This window comes from Streptopelia decaocto (genome assembly GCF_964273445.1).
Source record: "Streptopelia decaocto genome assembly, chromosome: 19".
NCBI lineage: Eukaryota > Metazoa > Chordata > Aves > Columbiformes > Columbidae > Streptopelia > Streptopelia decaocto.
Genome location: NC_138674.1, coordinates 4,604,128 through 4,617,524, shown reverse-complemented (window position 1 = coordinate 4,617,524; position 13,397 = coordinate 4,604,128). Strand labels below are relative to the sequence as shown.

The 13,397-nt window shown below is 46.5% G+C and overlaps 1 protein-coding gene across 8 annotated transcripts in view; it reads right to left on the bottom strand.

The window, feature by feature from the left end:
• RBBP5 (RB binding protein 5, histone lysine methyltransferase complex subunit) overlaps positions 1 to 13,260 on the bottom strand; it is an 87,413-nt gene extending 74,153 nt beyond the window's left edge. For 2 of the 8 annotated variants that reach the window (XR_014185700.1, XM_082069062.1), the window contains exons 1-13: positions 13,127 to 13,260; positions 12,974 to 12,999; positions 12,703 to 12,875; positions 11,520 to 11,660; positions 10,902 to 11,064; positions 10,329 to 10,438; positions 10,058 to 10,177; positions 9,640 to 9,793; positions 9,459 to 9,530; positions 9,020 to 9,137; positions 8,264 to 8,333; positions 7,921 to 8,150; positions 6,664 to 6,858 (exon numbers count right to left, since the gene is read on the bottom strand). Coding sequence is in view for 7 of the 8 variants with exons in the window: in XM_082069062.1 (XP_081925188.1) it covers positions 6,664 to 6,858; positions 7,921 to 8,150; positions 8,264 to 8,333; positions 9,020 to 9,137; positions 9,459 to 9,530; positions 9,640 to 9,793; positions 10,058 to 10,177; positions 10,329 to 10,438; positions 10,902 to 11,064; positions 11,520 to 11,660; positions 12,703 to 12,875; positions 12,974 to 12,999; positions 13,127 to 13,145 (1,591 nt within the window). In the remaining variant the exon portion in view is untranslated. The other 6 variants (XM_082069063.1, XM_082069064.1, XM_082069065.1 and 3 more) reach the window with 6 other exon arrangements.
• Between the last annotated feature and the right edge of the window lie 137 nt (positions 13,261 to 13,397).

Genomic DNA, 13,397 nt, shown 5'->3' with positions numbered 1-13,397 from the left:
AATGGGGAAGGCACAATATGTTTGTATTTGCAGCAGCGCAGGATTGTAGAATTCCTAAATATTGTCACAAGATGAACAGCCACAAAGGATGGAAAAGCCAAGACTTGCCCTAGGAAATAAAACATAGCTCTTTATTTACAAACACAAAAACTAACATCACTGCTTTACGCTACCATCAAGCCAGTGTCCGACTAATATTGTACAAAAACTACAGAGACCGAAAAATAAAATAGAAGTTGGAAGAAAATAAACCAAGGACATATACACTGTACAGAGAAGTCTGAACAGAAACGAAGGCTGGAGTCTGGGGCATATTATATGCTTTAAAATAATCTCGAGAACCATTGCCTGTGCATCTTTTAAAGCTTGTGGGCTCGGCCACACCACGTATGGGCAGATTTGACATAACAGCGTTCCAGGAAAGCCGCGAGTCATCCTACAAGCAGAATGAACAGAGGAAATGAAGACGCATGGGACTGAATTCCATTAACTGAAACAGGCTGGCGCACCAAAGCCGGAAATGAAAATAGCAGATTTAAAAAGCCTTCTGATTTAAAACGTCCCCTCTTTTCCCATGCTTGTATCTCATGCAACTACCGCATACTTCCGACCGCAAATTAATAAATCTCTTTATGACTCTTCTTCTTGGTTTTTAATGTCTGTGGGATACTTTGAAAATTTAAATATGTAGAGATAAGCTCAATAATTACATCTGGGGAAGAACTGAAAGTAATTGCATAGGAACTATAAAAGTCTATAAAACAAGGGGCATTAGGAATGAGAGCTTTCTTGTAACAGGCTGGTCTGGTACAGAGAAGTGTCAGGCTGTAGGCATTTGGTAAAGTGTCTCTTCTCATTCCCACAAAGAAAATGTTACAACCATCTTTAAAGAACACAAGGTTAAAGCATCTCTCCGCCATTCTTGATCCGGAAGTGGGACAAAACCCCTGCAAAACTACGCTCTCAGTTCAGAGAAATATTGGTTCTGTTTTCTCTAAGTGCCAGTACCTACCAGCTAGGAGGAAACCAATTGTTTCTGGGAGGGCACCTCACAGAAAAAGACAGAATAAAAACATCTGCGAGGACCGAAAGGAACTGCCAGCACAGCTTTTCATATCGCAGGCTAGAAGAACCACAGAAACCGAGTATTTTAGCTAGAGGTCCTTCCACTTGTTCCTTTTCCCATAAGCGGAGTCATCCTTTGCGTCTAAAATATTCACAATATGAAGATTCGTTCTTCGCAGCCTTCGGAGGGTGTCTTGATTCTTCACGTTAGATCTCTGTCCACCTGAGAGGAAATCAAACCTGGCACATAATCAGCAGCCGTGGGTCACTAAGCACGTCAGACATCACAGCGAGCAAACAGAGAAGCCGGTACGGTGATGCGACTGGCACTGAAGGGCTCCTAGCTCACTGAAATTCAAATTAACAGCAAAGAAAGGGACGTTTGCGGGATACAGAGTCACACGGTATCAGGAATAAAAATACACACTTTGGGTATTCTTCAATCCAGGAACAAAAAAATAATGTATTTAGAAGATAAGCTTGATAAGCTCTGGAGTGGCAGAGTGTTGGGTACCGGCTCGCTTTAGAGATAGTTCTGTCTGTCACCACAAAGGCGGTTCCAAATGAGTCTCTTTGCAAATCGCGTGACCTGAGCGTCAGCATTTTACACCGTTCGCCGAAGAGGCAGCTAAGGAGGAATGAAGGCGTTTCCTCTTCCAGATTCATCTCTTACAAAAGTCACTCCCTGAATCCACCACCAGTCTGCTGTGTTAGTCAGTCCGCTCTGAGCGAGCGTCGCAGCTATTTTCCGCATTATGGTGCCCATATAGGAAAGAATACAGGAAGATAAAGAAGAGCGTCTTCATAACAATTCTGAGATTGCACCACCTGCTAAAGAGATCAAAGACAGATGAAAAATAAGTAATTGGACTCAACCTGATGTTACCAGAAACCAGACTACCAAATATGGTAGCATTTCCAGAATAAAATAAAATAAAATAAAGAGAATAAGATTTTCTAGACAAAGCCATTTGAAAGAATGAGATCTAATCAACAAGATACTGCCTATGACAAATTAAGATCGCTGGTATTACTGCATTTGTATTTGAGATCACGTGCAAGGTGGCAAAGGAACTCGGAGCTTTTACACCACGATGTTGTGAGCAAACTTACCTTGGTGCAAAATTTCTTTTGCTTTATCAAGCTCAAAATCTCAGAGCAAAACCACAACAAGTTCTGCCTAAGTTTGGGTTAAACCAGATTGCCGCAAGATTTTATTCTGAAATTATAAAATGGATCAAAGCTTCTCAGTTGGTTTATCTGGAAACCTGATTGTGACACAGCAGCTTTAAGAAAACAACATTTACTGCCGGACGGCACCGCACAGCGACACAGACGCACTTCTAGAAGGCTCCAAGTGTCGGCCATGAAGCTTTGCAAAAAGACACCAACAGTTTCCAGAGGAGAAACATCTGTCGTGTTTTAGCAACTGCTGAGTTACTTCAGAAAGCGACAGCACGAGGAACCAGCGGAATTAACGGCGTCATGCACGAGGGACAGCAAAGGGAGTCCGGTTGCAGGTGGCTGTTTGACTTTGCACGTGGTGGAACAGCGGGAACCCCAAGAAAAGGTTGGTTGCCCAAAACAGGAATTATAAGCCGTAAAGAGAATAAAGGAAGGCGGACATGAACCTCGTGGACTAAGCGACTACGGTGAGTTTGGAAAGATTCAAGTGACCTTTTCTCAGCGGACAAGCTGCTCTTCTCTTAGCACGACTCACACAGACACTTCCACCACTGACTACTGAAATCTACTGCGGGGATCTACTGGATCCTCTCAAGTCAACAGTACTGCAGAGGGGAACACAACCACAGGTTCTAATGAGAGACACAAGTCCATCGTAGCAATACGAATTATTTGCCTATAGCTCCATCAAGCTAAACAAAACCACTATGGAAAAATACCTTTAAGTGCTTACAAGCAACAAAGAGCAAAAGTCCATTTTAGAAAGTTCCACCAACTCCTAGAGATGGGTGAAGTAAGTAGGGAACCTGAGTCTAAACCCATATGTTGGTAAGAGAAGAAAATGTCTATTTTACAGTGTCCAAACCCGCACATCCCAGCTCGGCGGCAGGAGACACTGAAATTCCACTGTTGTCTTTTATGGCAAGTCAGACTGTATATGTATACATATAACTGGGCTCTCCAAAGATCAGCCTAAGGATGGAAAGCCTGAATTAAGAGTGGAAATCAGCAGCCCACCTGAAGTGCATGTACACTAATGCACGCAGTATGGGCAACAAACAAGAGGAGCTGGAAGCCATCGTGCATCAGGAAAGCTACGACATAGTTGCCATCACAGAAACACGGTGGGATGACTCATATGACTGGAGTGCTGCCATGTGCGGCTACAAGCTCTTCAGAAAAGACAGGCAGGGTAGGAGAGGTGGAGGGGTGGCTTTATATGTAGAGAGTCTCTTGACTCTGTTAAACTTGAGGTCAGCAGTGACAAGGTTGAGTGCCTGTGGACCAGAATCGGAGGGAAGTCCAACAAGGCTGACACCCTCATGGGTGTCTGTTCTAGACTGCCCAACCAGGATGAAGGAGATGAATTATTCTACAAGCAACTGGCAGATGTCTCAAAATTGACAGCCCTTGTTCTTGTGGGTGACTTTAACCTGCTGGATATCTGCTGGGAGCTCAATGCTGCACAGAAGAGGCAGTCTAGCAATTTCCTAGAGTGTATAGAGGACAACTTCCTACATCAGCTGGTAAATGAGCCTACCAGGGGTAAGGCCCCACTAGACCTACTGTTTACAAACAGAGAAGGGCTGGTGGGAGATGTAGTGGCTGCAGGCCGCCTGGGGCATAGCGACCATGAAGTAACAGAATTTTCAATACTCAGAGATTCAAGGAGAGCCATTAATCAAACCTCTACACTGGACTTCTGGAGGGCAGATTTTTACCTATTCAGAAGTCTAGTTCAGAGCATACCCTGGGAAACAATGCTTAAAAAGAAGGGGGGCCAGGAGGGTTGGACATGCTTCAACCAGGGGGTTCTGAGTGCACAGGAACAGGCTATAGCAGTGTGCCGAAAGGCTGGCCGGTAGGGAAGACAACCGGCTTGGCTAAACAGGGAGATTCTGAAGGAAATCAGAAATAAAAACAGAGTTTACCGAGGAGAAAGCTCAGGTACTTAATACCTACTTTGCCTCAGTTTTTACCCGTAAGACAGGTGGCCCTCAGGGCAACTGGCCTCTGGAGGTGGTTGACAGAGATAGGAAGCCAAATAGCCCCCTTGTATTCCAGGAGGAAATAGTTGGTGACTTACTGAGCCATCTGGATCCTCACAAGTCTATGGGACCAGATGGGATCCACCCTAGGGTGATGAAGGAGCTAGCAGAAGAGCTCGCCAAGCCACTCTCCATCATCTTCCAACAGTCCTGGCTCACTGGGGAGGTCCCATACGATTGGAAATTGGCGAATGTTACCGCAATCCACAAAAAGGGTGGCAAAGCTGACCCTGGCAACTCCAGGCCTGTCAGCCTGACCTCGATGCCTGGTGGGGTTATGGAGCAGATCATCCTGAATGCAATCACACAGCACCTTCAGGAGGGACAAGGGATCAGACCCAGCCAGCATGGGCTTAGGAGGGGCAGGTCCTGTCTGACCAACCTGATCTCCTTTTATGATCAGGTGACCCAGCTGGTGGATGAGGGGAAAGCTGTAGATGTGGGGGCATGGGCTTCAACTCTGCCAGGGGAAATTTAAGCTGGATATTAGACAGCAATTCTTTGCAGAGAGAGTGGTCAGGCATTGGAATGGCTGCCCAGGGAGGTGCTGGACTCACCGGCCCTGGAGGTTTTTAAACTGAGATTGGGCATGGCACTTAGTGTCATGATCTAGTCAATGGACTGGAGTTGGACCAAGGGTTGGACTGGATGATCTCTGAGGTCTTTTCCAACCCAGTCCATTCTGTGATATTGTAACAACTGCATGGAAGCATTACAAGCAAACGTACACAAATACCCTCCCAAATATGGCTTTGCAAGGATGTGTCAAAAAACAAGAAAGGAGTCTGTCTAGAACATGGTTTCACTTGGAATATGTTAGAGGAGGTGGGAATATTATTATTCCAGCCCTCAGAACAGACGATCCTTTCTCATTTATATCCTTTTTGCATACAGTCACATTCATTAGCACATGATAAAAGAAAGCAATCAACAGGCCTGCTGATGAAACTAACGGTTATAATCATTCGGTCTTCGAGTCAGATTTGTCTGTCCAGCCTGGCCCAACAGGGCAGTCAGGACATGTAACAGATGCCAGCAAAGACACACGAAGATCCGCACAACCCAGACAACTTCAAACCATCCTGGATGCCCCCTGTGACTTGAGAAGTCAAAAGGGAATCCCTTTGTCCTGTAATTCTGATACTAGAAGCCACTCAGTACGTCCCATGCTACAAACAAGGGCTGAAGATACTCTTGGCTGTTTCATTTCTGGATTTTGCAAGGTACAGCGTGAAAGGATTAAATAGAAGCCCAGAAAACATCCACCAGATTTTTCCATGTACAGACTAAGCTTGTTTTATCGCATTCCCTTTCTCTGCAAATAGCAATTAGCAGTGCTAGTACAAGCAACATAACAGGAGGTGAGCAGGAAGGACAACGAGCAAGGTGGGTAGCGCAGGACCAGCAGTGAGGGAAGGAATAAACCACTTCTGTACAGTCTAAAATCCACAGCAGCAGCTGCTGCGCTCAAGGAAATGCAAAATTGGGTAGATCAGTTACACTGTGTCTTTGAAACGGTTCATATATCAACCCTGAGTTCTTTATTACCGTCTAAAAAACCAATGGAGTCCGTATCATTTAATCCAAATGCTTTCTTTACTGAGCTTGAATGAACTTTGCCCAAATAAGAAGCTGAAGCAGCAAATGAGACAGATGGGAAACACTTGGTCTCCCTAAGTCTGGGCCCCAATAAAAGTGACTGCCAACAGTTCTGTTGTACTACACAACCAACAAAAAATGACCAAAAACAAGGAGAAAAGTCCACCAAAATCTATCCTCATTGACAGCAACTGTACTTTTTGGAATTTAACTGAGGCTGTTGTATAGGTAGGAATAGAAAATTTAACTCCTGAATTTCATCTCAGGGTTCATTTATCAAGCAATTATTGATGCTCTGCTTCCTAGTTCTGCTTACTGAACTTTTCTCTTCTTCATTACTTTGCCTGGTACTGATGGCACAAAACAGCGATTTCAGCTTCAAAGTCCTTCACTATCTACATTATTTACTCCTCAAAATCGACCCCCTGGAACCAAACATCGTTACCGTTTATATAAGAGCCGATAGAAGTTATCCAAAAGGTTGAAATTATCAAAAGATTTTTCGTTTTGAAATAGCGCTCAGCCTCTATTAAAAACCCTACTCTTTATATGCAGTAACAGAGGCATGGACATTGGTTTTATTGCAAATATTGAAAGCAGTTCCGCTTAAAAAATATGTATATTTTTGCCTATCCTTGACAGCAGCTAAACACGGAGCGAGCAAGCGCCGTTTGGGAAGATAAAACGCTGTGACTACGTTAAGTCAAGGGTGTGTACAAAGCAAGGCCACCAAGCAAGCCAACGCCGCTCGCGCTGGGTTCCTTACCTGTCAAAGGCTGTCCCAGCTCCGCCTGCACTTTACCCTTCGCTGCTCCTTCCAGAGGTAAAGCACCTCTGTCCCCTTTGTAGAGTTTCGGTTTAAATGGAGAATCTTTGTCTTTACCTTTTGATCCTTTAGGCCTGCCTGCTTGCTTCTTCTTGGATTTACCATCTCCCTTCACACCCAGCAGCGGATGGACTTCTGCGGAGAGATAAGGCGTTGCCAAAGGGAGTTACCTCTTGGGATGCTTAGATCAGCACGTGCAGCCCTGAGCGTTTACAAATAGCATTAAAAATTACACTTTCAGGATGCTCTTTCTCATTCATGGAATCCCAGAATGTCAGGGGTCGGAAGGGACCTGGAAAGCTCATCCAGTGCAATCCCCCCATGGAGCAGGAACACCCAGATGAGGTTACACAGGAAGGTGTCCAGGCAGGTTGGAATGTCTGCAGAGAAGGAGACTCCACAACCTCCCTGGGCAGCCTGGGCCAGGCTCTGCCACCCTCACCGGGAACAAGTTTCTTCTCAGATTTAAGTGGAACCTCCTGTGTTCCAGTTTGAACCCATTACCCCTTGTCCTATCACTGGTTGTCACCCAGAAGAGCCTGGCTCCATCCTCCTGACACTCACCCTTTAGATATCTGTAAACATGAATGAGTCACCCCTCAGTCTCCTCCAGCTCCAGAGCCCCAGCTCCCTCAGCCTTTCCTCACACGGGAGATGCTCCACTCCCTTCAGCATCTTGGTGGCTGCGCTGGACTCTCTCCAGCAGTTCCCTGTCCTGCTGGAACTGAGGGGCCACAACTGGACACAAGATTCCAGGTGTGGTCTCCCCAGGGCAGAGCAGAGGGGCAGGAGAACCTCTCTGACCTACTGACCACCCCCTTCTAACCCACCCCAGGTACCATTGGCTTCCTGGCCACAAGGGCCCAGTGCTGGCTCATGGTCACCCTGCTGTCCCCAGGACTCCCAGGTCCCTTTCCCCTACGCTGCTCTCTAATAGGTTATTCTCCAACTTATACTGGAACCTGGGGTTGTTCCTGCCCAGATACAAGACTCTACACTTGCCTTTGTTATATTTCCCACCTTGAAAAACACCAGCAAAATTTGCTGAGTTGCTGGCTATCAAAAACCATTGTCAGATGTGACTCCAAGAGCACAAGAAAATTATGGAGTGACCTCCTCAAATTGGGGCATTCAGACAAAGCTAAAAGCCATCTTGGATGAGGAATAGGCACTAAAACAATGGCAGCTTCTACACACCATCGTTAGGTACTCCTTGGAGTTCAATGTTGGTGGTTTTGGGCTTCTTCTTTGGTGCCTGAGGTCCGTCGGAGGAGGATTGTCTCTTCTTCTCAGAACCCATGCCCTCATCAGCTAAAGAACTCTGAACCGCATCCGGTGGAGGCCCGTAGGGATTTTCTTCTGGGTCTTCAACTTCAGGAGCAATGGGTAAGTAAAGCAGAGCTTTGGAGTCCTCCAGTTCTTCATCGCTTTGCAGGAAAAAAAAATCGTTTAAAACTAGGGGTTGTGATAACATATTATACAGGGAAACACAGTGATACATTTTGTATTCGTGCTTTAAACAAAATAATTCTTTTTTCACCTGCTACAAAAGGCAGCGATGGGATCCACACTAGTTACATCCACTTCTTCATCTTCTGCAGCATCAGCACCTGAGAACCAGGGAAAAAAGGTGAATTGTAGACAGAAAAAGGCCAAATTAGTCACAAATAATGCAACTGTGTGTAAATGTCTAAGCACACAGAAGTGAGAACTAAAGCAGAAAACAAACCTGTTCTAACACAGACCTACTGTCATAAAACACCAGTAACGAAGCGAGGGAAAAGATTTTACACCTTTTTAATGTTTTGTTGTTTTCACTAAACTTGTTCTAAATCAGATGAAAATTGTTTTAATGCTTAATTCAAACACAGAATCACAGAATCGAACGGGTTGGAAAAGACCTCAGAGATCATCAAGTCCAACCCTTGGTCCAACTCCAGTCCGTTTACTAGATCATCAGTACACGTCTTTTTGGCACCACCAAGCGGGCAGAGGTTGTGCTGCTACTGCTGCAGATCCAGCAGCACTGCTGTTAGGAGCAAACCCGAGCACCGATATTGTCTGTTTGCCTAAAAATGCACTGGAGAGGGGAAGCATTTCTAAAAAAAAAACGTTGCATGTCAATTGGCAGGAACCACATTAATTGTGTTAGCTCGTATATCTTCATTTATCCGCTCCTGCTTTGTCAAGTACCACCCCTGCATAACTACCATAACCACTAGTTTTTAATTTTTATGATGATCATGTATTACGACTACGAATTATTTGCTCCATAGAAACACAGTTTGTGCAGTACCTGTCTGTTCTGGTTCACTCTTATCTTCATCTTCGATGTCAAACTCTGACTCCCTCTCTTCATATTCTACATTTTCATCCAGCTCTTTGAAGTCGGGCGCAAAGGCACTCCAGTTTTCCTGAACCACAGCAAATTGAAAACAATTTTTACCTTATGCAAAAGAAACAGCAGTTGTAGCAAGGACTTGTAAAATTACAGTCTCATTCTGCATCCAAATCCCCCAAGTCACACGCAAGATCACAAAAACTGAGCCTCATTCAGGTGTGAGTTCCCTCCTCACGTTCACCAGGAGAGCAAACACACGTCAGGTTAAGCAGGTGAACCTAAAGAGGTTGTTGAATGGGGATTTAATAAAGGATTTCAACGTTAAACTGTTCAGCCTACCAGGATAGCAACAGCTGGGGAGAATCCTCTTCAGGAAATGATCTAAACCACTTACCACTTGGTTCTGAGCCCATATTGACACCACGCCGCTCGAAATCGAGGCTATGATCGGTCGGACAGGATGCCACTAGATTTATTTGAAAGAGAAAAGCGGAGGAGCTTCATTGGTAAATGGAACTAAAATGCTTAGTTTTCAAAGTAACAAGAAACACAGTAAAAGCGGATGGTTTTCTTACTGCAACATCCAAGAGCAGCTCTCCTCTGGTCCCGTGGAGGATTTTCACCAGGTTTCCAATACTCTTCTCCCAAATGTACAGGGCATGCTGTCGTGCTGAACCTGCCACTATATATTCACCGTCACCAGAGAAGCAGCACTTCTTCCACGGGGTCCTGCGTGCAAAGGCGACGTTGCAAGTTAAACAGTGAAACAACAGCCCAGAGCGGAGGAGGGAGGACTGTGGGGTTGTTCTTCAGACTGAGAACTCACATACTCCCACCCACAAATATTTCACCTTCAAATCAACTTGTGAAAGACAGGTTTCAAATTAAAGCGTCTATTCATTGCACTGAATAAGATGGTGATGAATAATCTTCCCCAGCACACAAACCTCAACTTCTCAAGTCAGGCTGAGCAGCCATTCTGCTGCCTCTTACCTGTTCACTAAATCCTGCAGCTTCTGCATCGGTTCAGGTTCCCCATCCCGTCCACAAGTGAGAATTTCACGGCCATCGTACACCCTGATTATCCGGTCAGCTGTGTTTATTAAAAAGCAGCTGCAGGAAGCAGAGCACAGAACATGCTTTAGAATTCAAAGAAAATGAAAAGAATCAGAATATGTTCCATGACAGAACTATGGGGGGTTTTAAGACCTTATATGATCTGTCAATCTACTCTATAGTTTTCAATCCAGGCAAAGTCACTCACCTTCCTTTCCGAGCAAATTCAATCGATTTGATAGCTGTGGTGTTGCTGGTGCCAGTTGTCACCCGGAAGGAAGCAACAAGATCCTGAGTGTCTGTTTTTAAGACCAAGATCTGAAGATTAAGAAGACAGAAGGCAATCAGTGTCTTCATTATAACTCATTTCCCTTTTGGAACCTTTCACATCAGCTACTAACCCTGACAAGAGAAGCCTCAGCAATCTACACAGGAATAGTTGGGATTCTGCAACTGTAGTTCTACTACAGTTTCTGCGACAGTTCTGCGACATAAATATTGGTTTATCTACACTGGGAAAGGATCCAACAAATATGGTCAAAGACAAAAGCAACACAAAGACCTAACTCAGACAAAGATTATAGCCTAGAGTTCGTCAAAGATAAAGCGCGATGTTTTATTCAGAAGATCATATCAACGCTATATCAATTATTCAAGAGACATTCAGGAAGCCTTATTTGTACGTTAAAAGAAAGAACACAACCCAGAAATGTTAAACATGTTGATAAAGATAGGAGATAATCTAAGCTACTGCATCCGGTACCATCCGCTGAGGTCTCACCTTCCCCTTAGCATTGCCCGTATAAATGTATTCCCCTCGCCTGTCAAAGGAGGCCACGACATTGAGATCAGAATCGTCATCCACAGGCAGGACGACGTGCTTGGAGTCCGACAGTGTCAGCATCACCGGCGCCGACTTCATGGGACAAACTAATACTCTGTTTCTGCAAGGCAGAAAATGAAGAGTTAGCAGTTTCTTCTCTGGAAAAGAATTTCCACATTTAGAAGCAGGAAAAAAATCTCAACCTACACCAAAAAATACAGAATTGTATCTCTTTCATCTTTTGTCTTTTTCATGAACATGACATTAAGCTAATGTCTACTTTAATTTCCTTTCTGCTTCTGGAAACATCTCCAAGTTTATGCTGTAACTTGTAAACTCACTGAGACATTTCTACACACATTTCCAAGAATCATTCCCTTGCTTACTCTCCTCCCACCCTGATATTTTCATAATAAAAAGGGCCACAACAAATGCAGTTAGGGTCCTAATCACAATAAATATAAACCAAAATCATAAGATTTGGAAAAACCACTCTGCAAACTGCACTAAAAACATTTTAATGATCATCAGTTCCACGAAAATGAGAGCGCTAAACCTTTTGTTCTCAGGACTTACTGGTCTCGAGGGTGGTACTGAACTTTCAAGATAGGTGAAGGAAATCGAAATCTCTGGTCGCAGTCTCCAGAGAGCACATCCCACTGCGACACGATGTTATCGGTTGAAGCACTCACCAGTTTGTGGCCATCTCGACTCCAGCTACAGTAATGAGATGCAGTTCAAGATAAAGTTACTACTGAACTGTGTAAAACATAGGCTCACCAAGAGTTTAAATTATCAGGCAAAGGTTTAAACATAAATCTATGTTAGTCTGAAAAATAACCTTTGAGCTACAGCATCCAAAAACTTAATAGGCTTAAAATATTTCCAAATGCTCTCAAAGGAAACTATCCTAAAATTTAACTAGATATCCCGCAAGGGGCTGGCATTGCAGCAAGCAACACGCCCAGGTGTTAAGAGCCATTTGGGTATCACAGAATCACAGAATGTCCTGAGCTGGAGGGACCCGCAAGGATCCTGGAGTCCAACTCCTGTCCCTGCACAGGACACGCCACAGGTCACCCCGTGTGTCTGAGGACGTTGTCCAGTCTCTTCTGTAGCCTCGTCTGGGTGTTCCTGCTCCGGCAGGGGGATTGGACTAGATGATCTTTCGAGGTCCCTTTCAATCCCTAGCGTTCTATGATTCTATGATTCTATGATTCTTGAACACTGTCAGGTTGGGGCCGTGACACCTCCCTGGGGAGCCTGTTCAGTGTCCAGCACCTCTGGGTGAAGGACCTTTTCCTCATGCCCCACTGACCCCCCCGGCACATCTTCTGCCATTCCCTGGGGTTCTGTCACTGATCACTAAAGAGAAGAGCTCAGCACGTACCTCTCCTCCCCTTGTATCAGAGCACCTGATCCTCAGTAAACACAGGAATGGTCAATTTCTAACAAAAATGAGAAGAGCCTTTCACAGCTGGCGCATAAGCTGTGAGTTCAACTATGACTAAACAGCAGGGTCAGTTCTTCTGAGACAGAATGAGCCTCTTAGATTGGGTTTTGGGAACAATTTCTTCCCCAAAGGGCTGTGGGGCATTGGAACAGGCTGCTCAGGGCAGTGCTGGAGTCACCAGCCCTGGAGGGTTGGACAGACAGAGATGAGGTTCTCAGGACATGGGGTGATGCCAGGGATGGGGGAACAGTCGGATTCGATCTTGAGGGGCTTTTCCAAATGAAACAACTCTACGCTTCCTCTCACCACAGCGAGCAGACGGGGTGGATGTGAGCGCTGATGATTTTGGCGATGCCCCGGGTCAGGAAATCCCAGATGACGATGCGCCCGTCGTTGCAGCCCACGGCCAGCAGCGTTCCCCAGCGGTTGAAGGTGCAAGTCAGGGCCATGCTGATACAGTCCAGCGTCCCGTCAGCCTCCTGCGGGGGAAGAGCGCAGCCCGCCGGCCGTCAGCCCGTCAGCCCGGCCCCGCCGGCTGCAGCGGGAGGGCCGGGGCGGGGTGGGGGGGGGCGTTTACCTCAGGGTAGTTCTGGCCGAAGGATTCTGCAACAAAACGCGAAGACAACACTTGAGTCAGGCGCGCCCCCCGCCTCCCCGCGCTGCCCCCCCGGCGCGGCGGCGGCTCCACACGAGCCCCGGCCCGGCCGCCCCCGCCCGGCCCCGCACGCACCGAGCAGCTCCAGGTTCATCGCGGCCGCCGTCCCGCTCCCTCCGTCCCCGTCGCCGAAGGACCCCGCCGGGGGCCTACGCCGCGCCGCCCCGCCGTTCGCCTGACGAACCCCCGCTCCTCTCCTCCTCCGGCGCCGCGGTTCGCCGGCGGTTCACCGGTGGTTCAACGGCACCTCCCGCCTCCGCTCCACCCCACCCACCGGGCCCAGCGCCGCCTCCTCCCGGCGCGGCGGCGGGGATGGGGAGCGCGGCGGGGCTCAGGCAGCGCGGCG